This window comes from Nannobrachium achirus (assembly GCF_963921795.1).
Source record: "Nannobrachium achirus genome assembly, chromosome: 1".
Classification (NCBI taxonomy): domain Eukaryota; kingdom Metazoa; phylum Chordata; class Actinopteri; order Myctophiformes; family Myctophidae; genus Nannobrachium; species Nannobrachium achirus.
The window spans coordinates 30,285,531-30,310,885 of NC_137810.1; the positions used below are offsets into that span (position 1 = coordinate 30,285,531).

The 25,355-nt window shown below is 44.4% G+C and overlaps 1 protein-coding gene across 1 annotated transcript in view; it reads right to left on the bottom strand.

The window, feature by feature from the left end:
• Nucleotides 1–25,355, bottom strand: part of hmcn1 (hemicentin 1) — a gene marked incomplete at both ends in the record, with an annotated part of 207,151 nt that overhangs the window by 147,423 nt on the left and 34,373 nt on the right. The window contains 9 exons of the mRNA XM_080728122.1: nt 1,881–2,150; nt 9,118–9,239; nt 10,575–10,719; nt 10,997–11,260; nt 12,257–12,377; nt 20,333–20,439; nt 21,490–21,661; nt 24,284–24,406; nt 24,543–24,701. Coding sequence (XP_080584248.1) covers nt 1,881–2,150; nt 9,118–9,239; nt 10,575–10,719; nt 10,997–11,260; nt 12,257–12,377; nt 20,333–20,439; nt 21,490–21,661; nt 24,284–24,406; nt 24,543–24,701 — 1,483 coding nt within the window. The remainder of the gene's footprint in view (nt 1–1,880; nt 2,151–9,117; nt 9,240–10,574; nt 10,720–10,996; nt 11,261–12,256; nt 12,378–20,332; nt 20,440–21,489; nt 21,662–24,283; nt 24,407–24,542; nt 24,702–25,355) is intronic.

Here is a 25,355-nt window from a genome sequence, read left to right on the forward strand (position 1 = left end):
CTATGCTTGTTCCCTCCGTACCTCCCTTCGTTTATCCCTTTCTCCCTTCCTCTATTCTCTGCCTCATGCCTAACATACTGTACGCTGAAAATAGCAGATCTTCAAGCTCACAATGTCACATTACAACACGTTGTGAGGTTGTAGATCTACTATTTGTGATGTGCGACAGTTGGGCTTTAGTGTAGCAAGGTGTCAGAGCAGACCACTGGCCCACCACATCAAAGTGATGCTAATAACTAGGATGGGCCTGACCAAGGGGTCATTAGAAAACCCCCAGGGGTTGCTAACAGCTGTTCAGGACAGAGAGAGAGCGAGAGGGAGAAACAGAAAGAGAGAGACAGATTGAGTGAGAGAGAGAGAGAGAGAGAGAGAGAGAGAGAGAGAGAGAGAGAAATGGGGCAGAGTGAGCACCGTGCCAACACACAAAAAAAAGGGGGGAAAAAAGGCTGGGAAATTGTTTTAGGTCAATTGAGCAACTAAACGTATCACTCAATGACATGCGTCAAATCATAGGGCAGGCTCTCATACCAACTGCCTGCAGTACTAGAATTAAATCCTTTAGAGGCCTCAAGAGCCTAGAAATATTATAATTTCAATCAAAGACTGTGGGAGAAAGCAAGACATCCAAACATTGATTGTTTTACTACGGTATATAATATCTGTGTCACATGGATTTAAAAGACCAGAACTAGACGAATAGCAACATTTGCCGCTCTACATGCTGACAACAAGTTGTGTTGTCGGCTTGTAGATCAGCTACTTTTGAAATGTTCATCTACAATGACATGTCCAAGATAGGTTGAAAGTGGGCTGTGAGCTAGGTTTTTCTCTCTTTCACTCGCTTTCTCTCCTCCGTCTCTACCTCCTGGGTTTATGGCTGAGCTCATCTCCTAATGGCAGATTTTATCGCCGTATTACATCGCCATTTCCTGGCCAAGAGTGGGCCCAGATAGCCGGCCATACTTTCTCTCCCATCTCTCTGACAATGTGTTCCTGATTCAATGTCAGTGAGGTGTCAGCAACAGGACTGTAGGAGCTGTCCACAGATGGAAAAGTCGAGGATTGCGCTGCCTGTGAGGCTTAAATCATTTTCACACATTAAAAACCATTAGGGTGAGTTATAGACAGAGGGTGGGGTGGTGTCAGGGGAGGGGGTCGAGACTTTATTGTGTGTTTGGAAAGGAGGTTTGGTTTGCAAAGAGTCTGTTCCTCCACAGTGTAAATCGCCGTGTGTTACACAAACACTGGAGCCTTGTGCATGTGCAGACACACGCACGCACGCACGCACGCACGCACGCTATAACCACCGTCCTCCACTTCGTGACAGAGTAATCCTTAACTTGTTCTTCTATGTCAAAAGAAGCAAGGAGTCCGTGCTGGAGAACTTGTGGTTTTAATAAACAAAATATATTCCAGTAAGAAACGTGAACAGCCAAGGTTCTAACTTAGTATCACTCGTAACAAAATAAAATAGATCACTGCTTGTAACATCCGTCACACACTGTTCTCTCCCTGACAAGAACAACAACAACGCGCCAAGCGTATCCCATAATCCCCCTCTCAGCCCGCCAACTCTTAAAGGCAAATTAAAGGTACATACCCCTGGCCCTGTGTATACTGTATATAGCATAGGGTTACAACGCACGCACGCACGCACGCACCCACGCACGCACGCACGCACGCACCCACGCACGCACGCACGCACGCACGCACGCACACACACACACACACACACAAACACACACACACACACACACACACACACACACAGTGATACTACACAATTGCAAATGCACATAAAACCATTGCTTTTCAAGTATTCCAAGTATCCCACTAGCATCAAATCCCAACATTAGATATCACAGTAAAGTCACACACACCTTGCACAATGAGGTAGACTTTCTCTGCTGCCGGTCCTCCCTCGTTGGCAGCGATACACTCGTACCAGCCCGCATGGTCCGGTGTCACAGTGTGCACTTCCAGGGAGAGGTTGGCGAGGACTCGCACCCGCGGGTCCAGCCTGGCGTCCTGCGCTCCTCTCAGCCAGGTGAGGTTGAAGCTGACCGTGCTCACAACGTGGCAGGTGAGGACCGCGGTGGAGCCAGGGGAGACCGTCACATTGCTCTCCACTGTGATGGCTGGGGGAGGCTCTGGAGGGGACAGGACACAAGAAAGACAGTATTCAAACAGTGGTGAGCTTTTTCTGTGCTTGATACCACTCTGAGTCTGAACTAAGCGCGATCAAGTCAATACTGGAGTATGGCATGGATTTCTACACAGAGAGGGCAATTATTTCAACATAAGATGCTGCATTCAAGTTCAGGAGTTTGGACAAGGCAATTCTCTTGAATGCAGCCTTCAGTTATGACATGGAAAGGGGGCATATGCTACTGCATTCATGGTCTGGAGAGGGCACTTTTTACAGATGGATAAAAGGGCAGGGGCTCAAGCCCCTTTGATGTCTATGTGTGCATGTGCCTGGTCTTTTTGCTCTTACATCATGTCAGTATGTGTGTTCGTATGAGCACTGAACTCCATGTATGGAGATAACTAAGGTCACGGACATAACAGCTCATACAAGGAGATATGCACGTGTCTTATTTGATACCATTGCGAAGTGAGCGCCGCTCACCGGTGCTATTTTTATCTATCTATATAAAATGTCATTTCCCACTTCATGCCCATGTATTTGTGACATATTTAACAGGTTTGTGAGCAGGATGTACTCTATCAATAACGGTATGTGAGTGTGCTTACTGTGGTCTGGAGTAGGCAACATAAAATGTCTGTGTATCTTAGTTGTGTGAAAGAGAAGGTTTGGAGTCTTGGAATTACAGATTGATGTTTATGTTCAGCATTCATCAGATCAGAGATCAGACCTGACCTGCCAATCTCTCTCTCTCTCTCTCTCTAGGGAGAGAGTCTCTCTCTCGCTCCAATACAAGCTACTTATCTCTCTCTCTCACTCTGCTATAGAAGCTACTTATGTCTCTCCCTCCCTCTCTCTCTCTCTCTCTCTCTCTCTCTCTCCCTCTCTCTCTCTCTCTCTCTCTTTCCTATAGAAGCTACTTATTTCTCTCTCTCTCTTTCTTTCTCTCTGTTCTGCACAAGGTTCGCCCACTCATCACGTACAAGACTCTCATCCCTTGAGCCTAAGCCTGTCGTCAATCATTCTTCAGAGGTGAGCCAGAGCTATGCAGGGAGGGGAGGATAGAGGGAGGACAGAGACGGGAGGGGGTGAGAGGGAGCTCTGGCTCTGACAGAAGGAGGAGGATGCTGGGGATTTCAATGGAGTTCCCCGGGATTAGAATGACATAAATTTGGGAGATGACAGGATGTGAAAGTGTGTGTGTGTGTGTGTGTGTGTGTGTGCGTGCGTGCGTGCGTGCGTGCGTGCGTGCGTGCGTGCGTGCGTGCGTGCGTGCGTGCGTGCGTGCGTGCGCGCGCGTGTGTGTTTATGTGGGTGGGTGCATGCATGGGTGGGTGGGTAGGTACGTTCGCGTGTGCGTGTGTCTGTGCGTTCATTCGTTCGTGTGTGAGTGTGTACAAGTGTTTGTTCGTGTGTGTATGTGCATGCTTGCATGCATGCGTATAATTGTGTGTTCTTTTGTTTGTGTGCGTGCACGTAAGCGTAGCGTGGTTGAGTGGATGAGTTGACCTGTGGATAGAACCAATCTGGTTTGAGTTTAGATAACAATAGTTTGTGGGAGCCAAGTCTTCACATGTTTCAGAGCTGTCATCAGAGGCTGTATGGCCGGGGAAGCCAAGTCCCCTCCTATCCGTACCATTCCTTCTTTGGAGGTAAGTGGGTTACATTGACGAGTTACATCCAAGTTTCACACTGTAAAATCCTGAGTGTTCATTTAACTCTGAGATCAAACAAATGGATAAATTGACACAGGATTTCTCCCGCAGATCTATCCCTGGCCTGCACTTTCTCATTCTCACTCTCATTCTCTCTCTCTCTCTCACTCTCTCTCTCTCTCTCTCTCTCTCTCTCTCTCTCTCTCTCTCTCTCTCTCTCTCTCTCTCTCTCTCTCTCTCTCTCCCTCCCTCTTCTAGGCTCTTCTGCCTTATAGACTTCTGCAACATGCAAACCATCTTTCAACTCCCTTGAACACACTATGTATTATTTGCTAAGTTGGAATCCAGTAAATTCCATGGAGAAGTTCTTTTTTTGCAAACGTGCACACTGCACAGTGCATTCTGGGCACAGACTGAGTTCCAATATCCCCAAATTTGCAAAGAAATTGGGAAAAGAACACTGAGGTTTTTGAAAAAGACAAAAGCCTGTCTCCTGAGATTCCTGATGTTTTTTAGCCACGCTAGTGGTGGAGCCGTAATAAGGATGGAAATGTTGATCGGTCTGTCCATCTGTCCGTCCAACACTGTCTCAAGTCAGTCAACTCTTCCACAATGTTTGAATGCTACGGAGAGTCTGTATCTCCACCACACAAAGGTTGTGACAGTCATTTCCATACATACAAAATATATTTTAAACTAGAAAAGTGTGCTCCAGGTCCTCCGCACCAGGCCGGGTTGCATACCCTGGGACGGCAAACGTTGGAAGTCAGTCATAGCCAATCGGAATAGAATACCCTATATTTCCAATTCGTAGCCCAGGGGAAATAACCGGCGGGAACCAAATCATTTTGCGTATCAAATGCTATTCTGTCCTCACACTTGCGTGCAAAGGCTAGACAGATAGCTACAAACTCCCAATAATAAAGCCGTTTTCTTTCAGAAGAGTAGTCAGGGGTCTTCAACGTTTTCAGGCCGGGGACCCCCAAACTGATGGGGAGATGGAGCAGGGACCCCCTACCACCTCGTAGGGTGGGGGGGTCGGGGCTACGACATATTTTTTTATTTTAAACATGTACAAGTTACAGCGAGCAGGGTGGGCCGTACCACTACCATTTCTAAACATACTACTTATTAACTGAGAACCAATGTCAATAATATCAACATTCTGTCAATTGCATAGTAATCATGTATTCAAGCTATTCAAAATGGATAGAATCATGAATTATTTTTTAACAAAAATGTGAAAAATAAAATAAAAAATAAAATAAAAAAACTTTTTTGAAATCTTTTTTTTTTTTTTTTTTGCAGAATTTTCGCGGACCCCCTGCAGTACCTCCGCGGACCCCCTAGGGGTCGCGGACCCCCTGTTGAAGACCCCATTTGTAAGACTGCAAAACACACAAAAACAAACGTGGTTTTCAGAAAAGCATCCAAATCAAAACAAACAAATAAGCTGCTACCTAGTAACAGTTAAATTACAAAATATCAGTGTTGTTATTTGTGTTAGCCACTAAAAGCATAAACATGGCTGGTGTAATCACATACAACAGTACAACACGTGTAGCCACATGGCATATGAAAATGAGTAGTCAAACAAACACTACTATAATGTTAAAAAATCAACAAAAGTAACTAAAAACGTTTTGTTAGACCATTTGGCACAATCATATTTCGGTTACTCACAGACATAACGTTGGAGAGCTGTGGAGAACACACTGCAGGATGCTTGCTTCTCAAACAACAACATGGGACTGAGCTAATTGCTTTGATCTCCACAGAAAGTTATGTAAGATGCATTACACAAAACAACCACAAGGTGGCGCATATTTCTCACTTAAACACTGGTCAAAGGCCAGCACAAATGGCCAGTTCTTTTAAACGCTTGGGTTTCGAAACGATTTAGCAAATTAAACACCTGGGCTACTATTTGGAAATATACAGTATGAAATTAAATGGGAATGGAATGGAAAATTTTCTATTTTTCTATTTTTTATTTTATTTTGGGGTGGCGTTTCTCCCTCTGCCTACTGGGAGCGTGCAAAATCGTGTAAAATTCCACGCCAATCAGTCCAAAGGACCCGGAGATTAGCTGCTCACAGACGGATACATGAATGGACGGATGGACATACACAGACGGACAGATAGGAGCAAAAACATAATCTCCGGCCAGAGACATACTGTATATCTCATTTCTGCTAAGCAGAAAGCTCCACGAAAGTGGAGGGAGGAGACATCCTTATTTTCGTTTCATTTTCAGACTTCAAACGTGCAGACTACTAGACAGAAGCATTTGAAAAGTGTGTGAGCCAACAGTCTGTCTCAGTCTGAAGGATGAACTTTACTGATTTAGGTGACTCCTTTGCCTTTTGTCACCACCCATAGGCGCACCATTTCTTTTTTGTGGGGGAATAATTTTTGGAGCTGTGTGGAACACAAGCTCCCTATACGTGGCCGTGTGTGTGGGTCTGTCTGTCTGTCTGTCTGTCTGTCTCCGTCCGTGTATGTAGCCTAAACTTCGGCGCGTAACTAGCGCCGCACCATTTACGCCACTCGCGCAATATATACATCAAAATGTGCGGCTCGGCCGGGAATGGAGTTCTATTACCTTTCGTTCCGATCCGCCTTACCATGCCGACGTAATCGGCAAAAAACAACGCTTAATTGTCCCCATTGACTTATAATGGGACAATGCAAGAAATCACTTTCAAGTATTTTTCTCTCGTAAACCATAGGAGCTACAGTTTCAAACCTCGGAGAGGAGATTCATAATGATTTTAAGAATGAATCGAAAAATAATTACATCACTCGGCCTCATGGTGGCGCTATAACGGCCCACTTTACGTTTTGCCCCGTAACTCTTGAACCGTAGATCGGAAAATTAAAATTCTTTTTTCCCTGGATTCCTTGGGTCAAGACGCATCTCCCCATATAGGCCACGCCCATTTGCGCCAGGATAGATTTTCCGCCATCTTGAATTTTCTCCAAAACACACTTTTTGCTCCTTTTCCTACATATTTTCTTCAAATGTCACAAAAATCGGTACACATGATCCTGGGTGACCAGAGAGGTGCTGTTGAGTCTAGCCTGCCCTGAGCATCAACTGCAATACACACACACACACACACACACACACACACAGCTCCACTTCGAACAGAGGTTCGATTTTTTTATTTAAATAAAAAAAGATTTCACCTAAAAAGTGTTGAAAGAAATATATTTCTTAGGGTATAGAATGTAGAGTGTATTTGCTAAATGAGTCCGCACAAAGAACTGATATAGTCAATAAAACATTTATTCATAACTTTTTGTACAGTTGTATGTATTGCAATAATAATGTGGGATTGTCACAAAATCACGAGGCACACCTCTTCCTATCGCCAAAATAAAAGCCTGGGTTTCCGAGGCTACACCTGGACTAACAGTACAGCGTTTGGGAACCACTGCTCTAAACCGTAACCCTGTGACCTGGTCCCTATATGAGGCATGGATTTAAGAAGTCCGGTTTTGAGTTATGGACGCATTCTCCATAAGGTTCCATTCAGTCTACCACCACACAGATTCACAGCATGAACCGAACAGCCAGTGACTCTGAAGTCAATAAAATCCCCTGCCACATGCCTCGGTGCTTGGATTCCACCCATATTTAATCAGTGTATTCTCTAAGTACTGTAGCGCGTGTGTATGTAAGGACATGTGCTGCTGAGCATGACGTAAACTTTACTATTATGTTTGCCGTGCCATTGCACCTATGGTATTTCGTGTGTGCACGAGCGCGAGCTTGTGTGCTCACAAGTATATTTTCTTTCTCTATACTTAATACAGTAAGGCACATTACCAGAGGTCGTGCTGTAAATTGCCTTCTGCCCTACAAGTCACATCTTATGTGATCCATCATCCAGTATTATGGTTGTTTACACAGGGTAATGTTTGCCTGGCCTCCATGCTGCTGCTCATTACACATGCTGATGGAGGGTGGCACACCATGCAGTGCTAATTGGCTAACAATCCACACTAGGGAACTGATTTCCTTGTTATAACTTAACAAAAATAAATAATGCAGTCCACATCTGCAGCAACTTCTCTTAATACTGGATGAAGATTTTAGAAATGTGTTAATGTGACAAGACTAAGCAGTTGTGCAATGGGGTAGCTTATAATGGCCTCATAAAGGATGGCTTGCAACTCTTGTTCAATACTCTGAATCCCTCTAAGAGCTTCAGCGTGTTAAGATGTGACATACGATTTAAGGCTCAAACACACTGTACGATGTTGAATGAAGTGTCAGGCAGTCATCAGATCGTTAATTCACACTCCAAGAGTGTCTGACTATCGTTGTGGTTTTCACATCGCTGACAAGGGAGCTCACCCTGCAAGATATATCACCAGGATGCAACCTAAACCCGAGACATAGCCAACATTTGTTTTTATTCCAATGTCCAATGAAAATGCGAAAGGCTCCCGTGGCCGTGATATGTGCGTGCAGCGAGGCAAATTATTTTCATTTTCATTTTCACACGCACGCACTCATGCACGCACACACACATCTTCTCAGGGTGCGCTGTGACAGAGCCAGATATCAAAGCTGCTAGATATATAGAAACGCTCGGGAAGGGATCGCTGAGCGCTATAATCACAGCTAGATCTTCTCTCAGTGCCTTTTACACACAACGAGCAAAACATCTGCGAGCAAAGACCAATCTTGCGGCAGTTCTGCGGTTTTGTCGGCGAACACAAAAAATTGGCGGCGACAGCATAATCTGCGCAAAAAGTTGTGCAGTGTGTACGAGCCCTTACTACAACTACTGAGCCTGTTTGTCGAAGGGGGATGTGCATAAAAATAAGGGTGTGTGAGCTTATCAAATTACTGTAAGTCAACACATGTCAAACTGTGCTTGTACTGAACATTTCACAACTGGCCATTTCAAGAAATATTTGTGGTTTTTCAGAACAAACTGCAAACCAAAGCCAATATTCTAAGCCCAAATTAAGATTTCTATAAGACAATTCAGTGTGTGTGTGTGTGTGTGTGTGTGTGTGTGTGTGTGTGTGTGTGTGTGTGTGTGTGTGTATGCGTGCGTGCATGTTTGTGTGAGTGTGAGTGTGTGTATGTGCGTGCGTGCGTGCGTGCGTGCGTGTACATGCATGTTGTGCGTTCACATGTGTGTATTGTGTCTATTAGTCCATGTGGGTATTTCAAATACAATTCAATTACTGTTCTATAAAAAGATATATATATATATATTACTGCAAATGTTATTAATTGCCTGTAATACAGTGATTGGGTCAACCAATCCTGAGGGCGCGTCCACCTACCCGATACATCCAGAAAGGTGCGAGCTCGTCCAGTCCCAGCGCTGCTAATAGCAATACACTCATAGTAGCCCTCATCCTTCAGAGTCACCTGATCAATCTCCCATGATGCACTGTCTGCCTCCCTGGGAACAGTGGAAACATGAAACAGTTATAACCTCTAAAGCAGGGGTCTTCAACAGGGGGTCCGGGAGCCCTATGGGGTCCTCAGAGTTACTACAGGGGGTCCTCCAAACCTTTGTGTGATAGAAACCTTTTTTTCTCCTTTTCTATATTAACTCATTTAACGCTGATCCCGAGTATACTCGTGAAAAATACTCAAGTATTTAGAGTGCCGATCCCGAGTATACTCGCGTAAAATACTGTATATAGAGTAACGCCGGCACCCTTACCCTACGGTCCGTTGGAAAGTCCTGGCACGATTGGACTCGCCGATTCATCATCATCACGGATCCACGTGCACAAAATAGTAATCCCTTAACATGGAGGCCGACGGTGGATCTCATCTTTAATGTCCATTTTCTCCAAACAACACTTTTAAAGCCAAGGATGGCATTAGATTCTCGCTACAATAACGTAATAACAAAGGCAACGATCGGCCATTTCAGCAACGGCATGGGGTGACGATCGCTTCCGTTGAATGACGTCATGACGTCAAACCGGAAGTGTTTACGCAATGGCCTTCTGGCCTTCAAAATAAGAGAATGGCAGCGTATGGAGCCTGCGAGAGGCACGCTGGACATTTAACCCGTTCATGTCTGGAGCACTAAATGGGTTAACCACTTGAACCCTAAAGTCCATATTCTGAGAACTTTAGCCAAAAATAGCAGATCTACAAGCTCACAACGCCTCGCAGCTGCGAGGCGTTGTGAGCTTGTAGATCGGCTATTTTTGGTAGAGGTAGAGGTTTTGTGTAGAGGGGAAAAAGAGCAGACTGAGTACAGAGTGATAGGTCAAGTTTATTAAGTATTGACGGTTCAAGTGGTTAAACACAAATTTACATGAACCCAAAATACTGATTGTGCTGCCAAACAATGAAACTATACTGTATGGTATCCATGGGTTGTAAACGTTGGCCTGAAAACGTTGAAAAATGAAATATCTTGAGTGTTCAATTAAATCTGAGTGTACTGTACAAATGGCCTACACACTTTCAGAGTACATGGATAAATTACACAGTAAGGGTTACATCTACCCCTCAACCAAAGCCCCACCCCCCCTTATGGGCCTCAGGCAGTGCTACTCTGCTACAGTCACATCACTTTGACTGGGGAACACGATGTGGGTCACAGCACCAATATAATCACAGCGATTTGAACCCCAAATGACCCAACAATGTCTTCGTTTAAAATGAGCATGTCTGCGATTTGGTCTATAAAGCAGGTGCCTATACAGTCTTGGTGTAGGCCTATAGAAATGTTTTAATTTAAAAGACTGAATCCTTCCCCATTGTGTTGTACCTGAAGAGCTGGTCCACCCCCAGTCGTTTCCCATCCCTGGTAAAGCGGAGAGTGAAGGGGATTAGACTCTCCACTTGGCAGTTGATGGCCCCTTTCTGGAGGTAGTAACCTGGGGTAGTGGCTGGCATTAGCGTCTTAGGGGCATCTGACAGGAAGGGACATGAAAGTTACAGTTACAACTTACCATGAGTCTGTTCATGAATCAATTAATTTACAGTATAAGTCAGTCAATTAGTTGGTCAATCAATGAGTAAATTATTCATCAGTCGGTCACCAGTCAATGAATCACTTGCGATCTATAATGTAGCACTGCATACTTTGTTTTGTGGTCATTTTTGTGCCATTTATGGACACAATGTCCATGATTACAGGACTTCAACGACATGGCATACTATTGTGGAGCAACAACCTGCATTACTGACCAGGTACGATGCTGGAGAAGGACACACCGGAGACTCTTTGGAACAGGAACCCGTCCTTGTCATATCCGGTCATCCGCAGGAAGAAGGACTCGCTGGGTGGGATGAACTCGGTGATGTTCCAGAGGCCATAGGGCTGTCTTTCGGGATAGAAGCGAATAGGCAATGTCTTCATCACGTCCCCCGTGATTGACAGGAGCTCCAGCCTATCAGCACGAGCAGGACGGCTAAGCCCGGTGGTGTTCAGGAGGATGTGGGTGGGAATACCTGGTGATGATGTAACTGTGAGTTTATTGTGCCAAAGGGAGTTAGACATAACACTGGGTGCCTAAATTAAACACTACAGATTTTACTATGTATGACATCATATGAGTGACACAACATGTTTGTTGCGACCGTAAGGTCGCAGTTTAGTATCAAAACCTCCACCGGCCGTCCGTCACGTCCGTCACGTCTGTCACGTCACACGTCACACCTTTGCCCTGCTCATATCTGGGCTCGTTTGTGTATTGTATGACATCACGCCACATCATCGGCTGAGGACTGTGTGATGTCATCATATCTCCATATATGGAGACATAAGTTGCTCATGCCCAAATATGGGCTGGTGAGGTCAGACTTAGTGTGATGCGTAGGTTATCTCCATATATGGAGATTCAACTTCAATGAGTAACCATGGCAAATCACACCGTACACAAATGACCCTTATATAAGACCGGCATTATCTACTGACAGCTGCTATAAGCCAACCCTGGCGATAAGGTCTGAGTCGAAGAAATGCTTCTTTCCTGGCAAGAATTGCCCCTTTATACTGTAGGGCTCGTTTGTGTATTGTATGACATCACGCCACATCATCGGCTGAGGACTGTGTGATGTCATCATATCTCCATATATGGAGACATAAGTTGCTCATGCCCAAATATGGGCTGGTGAGGTCAGACTTAGTGTGATGCGTAGGTTATCTCCATATATGGAGATTCAACTTCAATGAGTAATCATGGCAAACTGTCAACTGCCCGTATGTCTTGATAATTGGTAAAACAAACTTTTGGCCTATTTGTGGAGATAAGCGGTCGCTTATCTCCCGATTAGGGAGTCTTACTGGTTACAAGGAAAAGAGTACAAATAGAGGGTGATGAAAGACAAAACCACTTAAGGTCTACCAGACTAATGTTAGAATGTAAAGCATACTATAATAGTGCCTCTGCCCTTTTCTTCTTTTCTTTGTACATTTTGGAAAGGTTGTCATTTGACCTCACTGACCTTGAACAGGCCGACTGATGGTTTTCTTGAAGTCCAATGTGGGTTTCCTGGAAAATCCGGCCCGGAAGTCGATGGTGCTGAGTCCTGAGATCCGGACTGAATATCTTCCTTCACTAGATGTCTGTCGGGACAGGAATGGGTATATGGTTACAGTAATGTGAGGTAGAAGAATTGGAAAGATACTGATGCAACATTAGAACAATTTCATTTCACTATATAATTGTTTCTCATTATACATTATTTATTTTATTTATTAGAGAAAATGATCATCCATAATACCAGATGATGACGAGCATTCATCTGATTTAAACTAAGAAACAAAGAACGCTGTTATGGCAACCCTCAGGTCACAGTTACTATCAAAACCTCCACCGGCTGTCTGTCTGTCCGTCACACTTTTGCCCTACTCATTATCTCCGCCACCGTTGCCCCTATCCATGCAAAACATTGCACACACACTCCTTGGCTGCCAAACCACAACCTCCACCCCTAATTTTTGGACACTGCTCCTACAGATTTTGCCCTAAAATCACACGAAGCGGTACACAGTATCTCTAAAGTCATGTCATCAACATGGATCTGTCCCATTTCCCATATTCCCTCCATTGCCTTCTAAAGTTGACGGTCGCTTATCTCCCGATCAGGGACTCTTACTGGTGCTGAATTTGTGTGCTCAGCATGCAGAAAATAGCAGATCTGCAAGCATCACAAGGCGACATTTTGGCATGTAACAAATAAGGCTTTCAAAATTAGCACTCTGAGAGGCAAAGAAATGGAAGTGTTTCAAAACAAACTATTGTGTTCCAGAAAGCTCTACTTGTGTAGACAAGTTAGTAATGAATTATAAATCATCCACATTTCACACATGCGAAAGAGGAATTCATGCTGACATTCATACTTTAATTTGGCAGACAGGACCACTATAATCAGAGCGTGACTAAATTGGGTTGATGTAGTCTTTATTACACAACTGTCTTTTGAAGTACGGTAGAAACAGAGACAGACTAATTACAATGAAATACAGGTTGGTGAGTAGCGGAAAATCCTCACCTTGAGGTAAAACACTTTGGAGGTGTCATGAGACATGACTCGCTATACAGAATCAGGCATGCAAACCTAAACTGGCATTTAACCTACTTCACAGGTAATTTTTTTACGGCGTGGCTCCTATGGGCGAGCCGTCTAGAAGAGGAAATAAACCCTTAATATTTTTCGCATATTGAATACATACTGTATTTCTGTGTGTGAATCGTTTTGACATTTTGTGAATTCAGAATCTCAGATCTACTATCCCGACTTTCCTCCATATTTGGGAAAGACTGATCTCATCGATATGATGTCAGGTCACATGGAAACAATGCTGTCATTAGACAGTGTCTTTCTTCCTCTTTCCAGCGACAAAGCTTTACCTGAATGTACTGTATAAGTTATAAGCATATTCAACAGAAGATTGCCAAACCAGAATTTACCTTCTATCAAATTTAACTGCTCAGACCTTTTACAATGAGTACCCATAGGGTTATATTATATACATATTAACCTTATATATAATAACTAAGGAGCATAATAGCATATTTAATGACTCTAGGCTTTAACCCCAACAATTCAGTTCCTGGGTGGCAGTATTAGTCTCAAATGTTAAGCACTTAAATCCTATATACTTCGTAGTCCCCCAGGGCCTTATACTACGCCCCCTCCTGTTTTCACTCTACACTAAATATCTTCACCGACAATAGCCACTCTACAAGCACAGAACGCATTGTGAGCTCGCCAGATCTGCTATTTTCACCGAATGTTAGCCCCAGGACGCTAGTGTTCATGTTGTTATGTGATGTCCACCCATCCTAAATGCTCAACGTCGTGGTAATTAAACCCACCCTAAAGCTGCTGTAGAATGATACATGACAGTCTTTAGCTGATGGTCATTAGGGTCATAACTAGAAGAGGGAGGGACACTTTTATGGTCATGCTGGAACTCCCTGTCATTAGGACACCCATGTCCCTGACCTGGACACACTCTCAAATGCATGCAGGAAAATAGCTACCGGTATTTCTCTCTTTATAAATTAGATTAGAAATTAGTCATTGATTACAACTGTAATTAATTTATACAGGCTTTGACTGATGTGTGCTCAACGGCTAGTGGCTTGATTTTGTTAGACTCTTTACTTCAATACATGCATCTATATAAGGTGTTGAAACTAGGATGTAGGAACTGGTAGGAGTTTGATGCCGCCTCGGCGTGTCAGTGAAAACACGGTCAGAATGCAGTTTTGTAGGTACTGTTGTCTTTTTGAGCGGTGGTCACACCGTCTCCTATACGTGGCCGTGTGTGTGGGTATGCGTGTCTGTATGTAGCCTGAGTCTGTATGTAGCCTGCAATACCTTTTCTGACCACACATGTTAACACAGCGGGTGCCCAGAATTATTCAACTTTTAATTTGCTGGTGCCCATGGCAACCCGCCATTTTACCTACCTTTAAAGTATTGGCGAGAAAAGTAATCTGAGTAAATGTAATCCAAGCATGTCCTGTTTATTTCTTTTCTTTCAGTCAGGACCGTTTTTTATCAATTCTAAGCCACAGCGCTTGTTTTACGGCCGGTAGAAGAGGCCGCCGTTTTGAGAAAAAAAGAAAAAAGGAAAAGAATCCGGAGAAAACAGCATTTTTGTGCAGCCGCTAAACAGGAAGTAAACGAGACAGACAGCACGTCCGGGTGACGTAATTTCGCGCTGCATGTTGGGAAATGGAGTTTGTTTCATCACCGCGGTAGCCAAGTACAGTAGCTACAGTACAGTATAGTTTACTGTACAACACGTCAACGTGTCGTTGGGCACTCGTAAACATCAAAGAGATTGGCGCGTGGGCACCACGTGGGCGTTTAATGTGTTAAGGGAGGGCGCTGTTGTTCAGGCCAGGCACACTCACACTCACATTCACACACACATACACACACACACGCACGCACGCACGCACACACAGCCTCCACCGCTCAGTTCACACAAGTGTGATTTTTCTTTTGTAAGTAGCAGGTACAGGGTTGTGTTTGTGGTCTAAAAAATTAAATACAAATGACAAAAGGTTTGTATCAAACACTAAAAATATCAAACAGTGTGATCACAAATAAAGGACAAACTGTTCAATTAAACATAATTCTTTCAGAAATCACAAATCCTCTTTAAACATCCATATTTAAGTTATCAAACCAACATTAAATACAGGTTGACACATAACTCAAAACTGGTACGAACTAAACCAAACAATTAAAATAACTTACAGTTTGTCATTGACGCACAACATGAGACAGAGAAGGTGTAGCTGCTGATCTCTTCAAGGATCTCTGTCAAACTGAGCTTTTTTGCACCCCAAGCTGAACTAACAAAAACGTATTGACAGAGCAGGTGTCCTAAACGAACTCAATCAAGCACATCAAAGGCTCTCTGCGCATGCACAGGTCATATTGACCTAGCTCAATTAAGATCAAAGAATATCTGTGCATGCCTGTTGCTGGCAAGGCAGCCAATATGTTTGGCCTTTCCAACATAAGGAATAAAAAAGTACATTATAAAACGTTTTGAACTTCTAGAAGGGTACATAATATTGTAATAATGCCTCTTACCTCACTACACATTCTTTCTAAGTAAGTTGACCAGCAGCAGACCACAGCAGTGTCTGTTTGGAATGATCCTCACAGTAAATACCAATCCTTGATGAATTGATTGATTTGGATTGATGCTTGTTATCACAGTTTGATTTTTTTAACTGCATTGATCTCCAGTAAATACTAAAGTATTCAGTCATTGCAGCATGGAGAAAGGAGAAGGAACCATCGTCTCCTCAGACAAGGAACAGCTTGCGTTATTATAAGTATAAAACAGAAAATACAAAAAATAAAAGCAATAAATACTTTAGTATCTGTTTGGCAGGAAGAAGGCCCCACGTGTCCAGGTCCCTTTGAGTCTCTTAAAAATATAACCCTGCTCTTCCCCCCATTTATTTTTATTATTCAGTATGTTCTGACTGTTCTGTGATCACCAGGATACCTGGATGCTGTCTAATCAGAACAGAACAGATACTGGATAAAGAGCTAGATACAATAGAGACAACGGAGACAGGATGGACAAAAACACACAGAGAGAGAGAGAGAGAGAGAGAGAGAAATCAGAAGACAGTGAGACAGATGACAGCCAGCGAATGGGGAGTAGGGCAGTCTGCCACCGCTACAAGTCCTTTGGGTTGTTTGCATACTTTGGAAATTACAACCTTCCTAAACTATTATCATGGGCCATAAAACACCAGGCAGTATGAAGCCAAGATGCAGTCATCACTGCTATAGTTTCACCACAGCACTGAGGAGTCCAACCTGGATGGTTCTCAGAAACAACACCTACATTACACATGCACCTACAGTACAGTATGCCTACAGTACACACAGACACACAAAAACACATCCTGTTGTGTAATCCCACTCTCCATACTGCACACCAACCAACACATTAGCCAATTAAAGGCAGATTAAAATGGATGGCCTTCCTTTTCGCGCACAATCTCTAACCAGGGCGAGCACACTGGGGGTGCCACGGACCATTAGCCTTCGGCCAAACACAGCATGGCAGAAACAGAAATCCCTTCAAAGTGTACAGTATATACTGTATGCATCTGACTGCAGCTGCCCATCAGATGGTCCTGGGAAGCAGGACTTCATATGAGATGAAGCGGATATTTTTAGGTACGAATGGTGGGTGGGTAAGGTGTGTGCGTGCGTGCGTGTAAGGGAGGCGTTATTGGAAATGACACTCGAGCTCCAGGCGGAGCCGCTCGATTGTCCACGACACTGCAAGCGGCGCGAAGGCCAGCGGAGCGCCGCGCGAGTTACGAAGCCGTGGTGAATGCAATCGTTATATTTATGCCCACGATAAACGCCCTGTCCAAGCGACTACAATCGAGCGCTCCCTAGCTCCGCTTCAGCCAATCAAAAGCTTCGGTGGGCGGGGTTTCCCTGGAGCTCGGGTGTCATTTCCAATAACGCGTAAGGGAGGGGTGGGTAGTGGGACTTGGACAACAGAACAAGAGGACAACACATAAAAACAATTGGACACAATAACAGCCGCAGGATTTTAGAGAGAGAAAGGATGAGATTGGACGATGATTTAGCGACTAGCGAGAGAAAGAAGATTCTAGAAATCTTGACTATTAATGTCTGAAATCTTTGGGTGGCTGATCGCTGAGGTCAAGAAGACCTGTCTGATGTGGTGTTTAGTCTGCGATGCAACAGAGGGATAAACTGCTAGAGAACTTTTCACCTTAGAGCAAAACAGGGGGAAGAAAAAGAAACACTGAAATATTAACCCAGAAGTTTTTTCTCACCAGATAGACAAAACAAACTGTAGTGCTATGCAGGCACAGCACAGCCAAACCTCCACTCTTAACAATGAGACAAAAGTTGGAAAAGCCAATGTTGGCATGTCAGATAGAACTCTGCGGTCCCATTCATCACACAGGTGGAACAAGCAGACTTCAGGATAAGTAATGTGGTGACTTTGTGTTCTACATGTAAGAGTGTTTTTAAGGGGCTGTGCTGTTCCTACTAAAATGTGCTCTTAACTTCAGCTCAACAGCGAGCTAAACTCCAATTTCCCATAGAAAGAACGGCAGAATCGTGACGTAAGATAGGCTAATTTACTGAAGATTCTTCATCTTTAACAAGGTCATGTAGTAAAAAGGCATTGCTTCCTGGTGAGGGTATGTAGAAGCACCTGGTAGAAGGTAAGATGGAAAGCATCACACTGTTTGTGAGCTTACACAGCTGATTCCTGACTAGTGCAATCAACAAAACTCACACACCTGCCTTTGCTAGTCACAGTGACCTCCACTCAATTAAGAGGGCCTTTCATCTATATAGGGTGTGCCAAATGTAGTTCTAAGAGCGGCCATTTCTTGGGTAAACACAGCCTTACACAGGTGTTCTGATTAGACTATAGCATTAGTTCTATGAAATCAAACAATTGAAACACCTGTGTTTTTACCCAAGAAATGGCCGCTAAGGACTACAATGACGTAGGCGCTGGCACACACTATAGGTACTTCTGTCTTTCAACGTAAAGCCATTCTAAGCAACATAGCAACATACATTAGAAATCACATTATAGGACATGACAGGGGAGGTGCAGACATGCATGGTCCACAGTCAGCAACATTGCAATTCTAAATACCGATTTCTTGACAGCTTTTCTGTTTTAAGTTCCCCTGACATGGGTATTTAGTGAGAGGGCCCTACATGAGATTAACCTATGGGTTAAGTGCAGACACAGCTGGAAAGGCCTGGTCTCAAATAAATGAGCCTTAAGGCTAAAACAGGAGTCTATAGCAGGTCTGTTACAGTGTTACTGTATGTACAATAAAGCAAGCTAACTGCCCTGGCAAGGCATAACTCATTTTGGATTGAACAGAAGCACTGCGTCTCTAGACGAACACACACATTGCGAACGCGGCTGAGGATTTACATCACACTGCAGTCCTATGATGTCATGGCTCCTGGAGTGTGATGCGATAAGGAGGAGACATGAAAGACCTGGCAAAGTGATATGAAGGGAAGTAGAGCAGACTGGAGGACAGGGTTACCATGGCTATGCCAATCAGCAACAAAAACAAACATCCCATCTATTCTATACTATAATTTTGCAAATGTCTGAGTGAGTGAGTGAGTGTCTGTCTGTCTGAAACAGCGTTTCTCCTCAGTGGCTGGAGCAATTGATCTGAAATCGCATCACCATTAGCATATGAACACACCTGACATAACTGTGAAGCCCGTTTGTCACTTTCACAAATCATATGCTGTATATTAGCATTTTTATGGTGTATCTACTATCTATTCTGCATCTAGCATGAGGCACATCTATTCTGCATCTAGCATGAGGCAAAATGTTTAACCAGCTCTGTGTGTGTGTGTGTGTGTGTGTGTGTGTGTGTGTGTGTGTGTGTGTGTGTGTGTGTGTGTGTGTGTGCAGGCAGGCGGGTGTGTGTGCAGGCGGGCGGGCTGGGGGGGGGGGGGGGGGGGGCAGTATCTCTGAACGAAACGGGTTTCTTACATTGATGCTCCTACATCATGCAAGCACCAGTTAAAGTTACTTTCCATCCCTCATATACTGTGTGCACCCCATAACCCACACACTGCACATCATTTTGGAGCTCATATCTTTGAACGGGTAAGGGCTAGTTATGTTTAAAAGGGAAAAAAAATGCTTTTCATGGGACTCAACAGGGGTTAGAGAGACTTCAGTCATTAATCTGTCCAACGCCTCCATAGTCATGCTCATCTGCCCACCATTAAAACTTTCCGGAGAGGAAACACAAGTGAGGAGGGGGGGGCGGGGGGGGGGGGGGCAGTTTTCTTCTCCTCCCTCCTCCTGTAAATCATGGGGAAGGGTTAGGACATTACACAACCATACTGAGTACACTGAAAGTGACCCAGGATGGATCTACACAGAATACAGGAGCCATCCCATGCCCCTGCAAGAAATCACCCAGGTAAAAACATTTTTTGTTGTTACCTGAGTGATTTGTGCTTGACACTTCCTGGTACCCAGGAGTGTGGGAACCCCACTGTGCAACTGTTTTTGCATTCCCCCGACAGCAGGACACCAGCAGCCATGCTCCTCCTCAGAGTGAAATGCAGCGATGGCCCGTAAACAGCAGGTAAGGCAACAAAAGATGAAAAAACAACAGCAACTGCCACCGATGATCTACGTCTTTATCTCTGTACTAAAAAAGAAATCACTGCTGAAGTGTGCATTTTTTAACACGTCATTTGACGAGCAGAATGCCTTCACCAGACGACGTGTATGTTAAATTGATGAGTACAGGTCACTGTATCCAATGTATTACAGCAGTAATTCAGCTCAAGATCCTTCCTCAAGGGCAAAGCTCCCTCCTGTGCTGCAAGCTGGGAACTAATTTCAAGGTTACAGCACTGACCTCTATGCAGTAAGTTATTTTAAAAGGTGGATCTGCTCTGTGACCTCGTGGGGGGAAAACATCTCCAGAATTCTACATGCATTTCCATGTAAAGACTGTTTACCTTGATGGTCCACATCCCAGGCTGCGGGTCCTTGATGTTGACGACTCTAGCGGAGTTGGGAATGTGCAGAAGCTCGGTCAGTCCATCACTTTTCCCAATTAGCTTTCCTGGAGGGAAGAAGTAGAAGTAAACAATGATAATTAAATATCACATATTAAATGTATATGCCCTAGGGGTGAAAATAAGTATGGTCGTGATGTCATACTGTATTTTCTTTTTTTCAAAAAGTATTTGTTTTGGGGGGGCTAGTGAAAGTCACAGGAGTTCTTACTGTATAGTGTGTGTGTGTGTTATGAAATGTGAGCTTACCATATTCACAGTAATTCTTAATCATATTCCATCATATTCATTCTTTTGGAGAGAAATTTGACTTTCAGTAACTTTCAGTTTAGAGCACTGCAGAGTAGAGGGTAGCACGGGTCTTCCAGGACCCGATTACCAGAGACCCGAACCGAGAACCGAGCCGGTTCGGGTCTAAAATATTTACTTGTCTCTCGGGCAGGGTAGGGTAGGGTCTAATTGCCTCGGGTCCGTTCGGGGCATTCCGAAATGCATTTACCTGCAAGGATCCGAGAGGACCCAAGCTTTAAAAAATCCCACCCGTGTGAACTGAGCGGTGGAGGCTGTGTGTGTGTGTGTGTGTGTGTGTGTGTGTGTGTGTGTGTGTGTGTGTGTGTGTGTGTGTGTGTGTGTGTGCGTGTGTGTGTGCGTGAGTGAGTGTGAGTGTGCCTGGCCTAAACAGCAGTGCCCCTCCCTTAACGTGAGTGTGTGGTCAGCAGAGGTTTTGCAGGCTACATACAGACACGCATACAGACATGCATACACACACACAGCTCCATATAGGAGTGGTGTGACTACCGCTCAAATATACTGTGTATTTACCCTTCAACGAGGACGAGGAGGGAAATCGAGGCGGGTTATTGTAAAAGGTTCACGGCCCTCGCGGCTTGAGAGCTTTTGGCTGGTGGAGACGAAGGAGGCGCGCCGTCTCAAGCGGACTTGACCCACGTGAGACACCACCGAGTGAGCTAAAGCGAGCGAGTCGTCCTGTCGAGCGTTGTGAAGTCCGCGACTGCCGTGAACCAGGTCTTCTACTGTAAAATACTTTGTGTTATGTGTTCTATTTGTACACTTTCAAAGTTACAGTTATATTGTACCTTGTGGGTTCCGTATCTCGATGATAGGTGCTGGACCACTCAGAGCCACAGTGACCTCCTTGAGGCTAGGGTCAAAGGGCAACTGCCAGGTCTTGCTGACCCCACTGGGGTGATCGGTAGACAGCAGGTGGACCTTAGATGACTGAACCGCCTCCTCCACCCACTTCAGGACCTGTGACCAACACACCAACAGACAAGAACATGAGAACTCTGTGGGAAGTAGCGAGAAATGCAGCGAGAAATACACATGCATGTACGACGTGTGTACACACACACGCACGCACGCACGCACGCACGCGAGCACGCACGCGCGCGCACACACACACACACACACACACACACACACACACACACACACCACATAAACACACATCACCCCCCACAGCTGCATGCAAGGTCATCCCCTCAACATGTGCGGGACCGCTAGCAGGAAGTGACTAAGATTCCCCCAGTGCCCTGACCCACGGCCCTCAGAGCCCCAGAAGAGTCCCTGGCAGCTCCTGTGTGGGACCCAGGGCGCTGACACACTTTACAAACTCTTAAGGGTGCAGACAAGTGTGAAATAGCAGTCATAGAATACAGTGAACCCAAAATCTTAAGAAAACAAAAGCCGAGAGCTGATTCTTAGGAGAAAAAACGTAATGGCTACAAATAAAGTTGTTACGGTGCCGATTCCCGTATCAGAAATGCCTCCGATACTGCCTAAATACTGGTATCGTTATCAGCGAGTATGCAAGTCTATGCAATGATCCATATGATTGATCATGTGATGATGATAGCTCATTTGCACTAAACAATTCTTGTTTATTTTGAATGATTTGTTTTTAACTCTTTGCGTGCCAGCGCCCTCTAGGGGCCAAAGAATGCCAGCGCATCTCTCATAGGCGAGCGCTTTAGCTTCCAGGACTTCAGCTTCCAGGACCTGACGTGCTTACGTTCATGCACAGCATGGAAATGTCCCGGATGAAGATGCTAACAGAATGGCTATTCCCATTTTGTCATCTAAAAGATCATTTTTGGGCGATTTCGCCGTAAATAAACCTCGCGCCGCTTTCCTAAAACACAAAAAAGAGATATAAGCCTTTAAAGATGCTGTCTTTCATTGGATTAGGCGGAGATTGGCGATTGCGTTCGCAAATTACGGCCGGCTGGGACGTTGTTAGCTTTCGGCTAGTAGCTACAAAAATCAAGCCAGGCTTCAGAAGGCCTCTTATCATTTTATTCATTTAATTAAATAAAGCCGAACTACTTCGGGATCGGCACACTCGTGTACTCATCGGAAGCGGCGCCGAACATCGGGTGAACATTGGGGAGCTCAAAAATGTATTTTAACCCATTTTTAATGGAATATATCGTCGGACAGAGTAGAACGGCTAGCTGGCTAGCGGCTAGCGAGCCAGGACCACCCACGACTCTACAAGCAGCTCGGGGTAAGTGAATTAATAAAAAAAAAGATTGTATTGGATTGAAATAAAGCCGAACTAGTTCGGGATCGGCACCAGATGAGTTAAGATGTTGTTGCAATGTATAATGTTACAGTTCAAATTATGTGTTTTACAAAATTTTGGCTGCGCAAGTTATTACGATTTGTCATTTATACCTAGATTTATAACACACTATATCAAATCTGTACTTGGTATCGACCGATATTTAAGAATAGGTTGAAGAGGGCAGTCCACTCTTCATTGCCTTGATCTATTTTTTTCCCTCGACATCAAATCTCTGACGAAAAATATCCAATCAACAAGCTCACAATGAATGGGCCACAATGCGACGTGTTGTGAGCTTATAAGATTATTCAGTCCAAATTATAAAATTCAATTACAGTGCTGCAAATGTTTTATCAACTTGCCCTCTGAGACCAAAACAGAACTGTCAGGGGAGTTGGTAGAAAGCAGAGCCAGGTGTGGAGGGTCTTGCCTGGGTACAGACAGAGACAGACTTCTCTTTCTTCAAGCCAGACCATAGGGTCAGGAGGACGGGAGAGGTCAACATTGCCTGTCTGATGTTTCATTACTCCACTGTGTATGCGTGCGTGTGTGCGTGCGAGTGTGCGTGCGAGCGTGCATGTGTGAGACAAAAGACTACAAAGGGAGAGAGTGAGAGAGAAAACAACTTCAATTAATAAGATCGAGATGAAGGCAGATGCAGGCTCCAAAGTTATGCACTGTATAAAGTGTATTCACTTTATCTAGAATTTCTTCCCAGTGAAGAATCAAATGGCCTGAACAAAGAGCCACATCATTCCCAAATTACAGACCATCAGTCATCTATCCAAAAGAGTTGATTTGCATCTCTTGGAAACACTTAAGAAGTCTATGCAGCAATATATTTTTTAAGAGCTATGCATCAATCAATTCACTGCGCCCTTCACAGCGAGGTCCAGAGAAACATGATCATGAGTCCAGGCTTGGAACTGGTAAGGTTCAGGACATGAAAAGCTGTAAACCCTTCTAACTTTGCTTTATTTACATGGCTTAAGGGCAGAACCTAGGCCAAACTGTGGAGACTGAACCCACCCGTGACCAAAGCACATCTGAAGCTGGAAACTTTTCTTTCTGGACTCTCTGGAACTAACACTCGAGAACCAGCGCTGCCGTGTGTACAATGTAGAAAACAGCTGATCGCTTTGTCAGCTAGACAGCTCACGGACCCTTTAACAACAACCTGGGGACCACGGCTGGAAAGGACAAGTAATGTATACTTTCGAGAATAGAATAGAGCTAAAATTCCAGAGCAAAGTGAATAGAACAGAATAGAACTTTAATTCTAGATCCAATAGACTGCCTCTTACCTCGTAAACTTGTTTCTTGTCCAGATGGAACACCTGTCCAGAGCTGGTGGAGGCAATCTCCTCATAGGCTTTGTAGCCAATATGACCCCGATCATCACAGTCTCCTGTAAGCACAAACACCACCTACACACACACACACACACACACACACACACACACACACACACACACACACACACACACGCAAATCTTCACCAACTGTCATTAATCATATTGTCTCTTAGTTCACTGTTTATAACAGAGAACTGATTGTCTGCACCTGTGACTGTTTTTGCTGGATTAGCCGTAGGACTTCGTGGGTTAGCTTGTAGTCTTTGGATCGGGCATCTGTGAAGACGTAGATGAAGGAACCCGGCAGGGAGATCTCCAAAGCAATCTTAATGGCACCAATGCTCATCTCTGGACAGTCCCCTCCTCCCTGGCAATAAAACATTAAAAAATATATAAATATAAAATAATATTAAGGCAGGGGTCGTTAATTTTGACCCCCCCTCCCAAGGAGGATTTTAGGGGAGGGTCATGCTATTTTGATTTTACTCTCAGGGAGGGTGATGCTATTTTAATTTGAGTCTCGGGGAGGGTCATGCGATTTTGAATTAAAAATAGTCCAGGTTTTTATAGCCCTATATATATTTTACTACAGCGTTCCTTTCAATAATACTTTTATTTAATTAAGGAACACTGAAGTAAAATACAATAGTCAATGATACCCCCCTCTGCTTTCTCTTCAATGGTACAGCCGAGCTATCACTGACGTGCTTCACAGTGCGCATTCTGCGCAACTTCAGTCTCTCAATCGGTGCTTGAATGAACACGGAGGGGAGAGACCTCTAAAAAGTCTGTACACGACCAGATTTCAAGATTAATTAATCGGATCGTATGAGCATTTACACTACACAAACGTCTTGAAGATTATTGGGTTGTGTCCTGCTGTTTAAGAGTCGCAAGGCGCTGGTTTGGAGCGCTCGGCTACAATGTGCTGCAGAGACTCCTCTGCAGTTTGGTGGGATTTATGGCAGATTTGAAGTGAGACCGAGCCATGGATCTGGCTGACTTAAAAGCACCGTTTAAT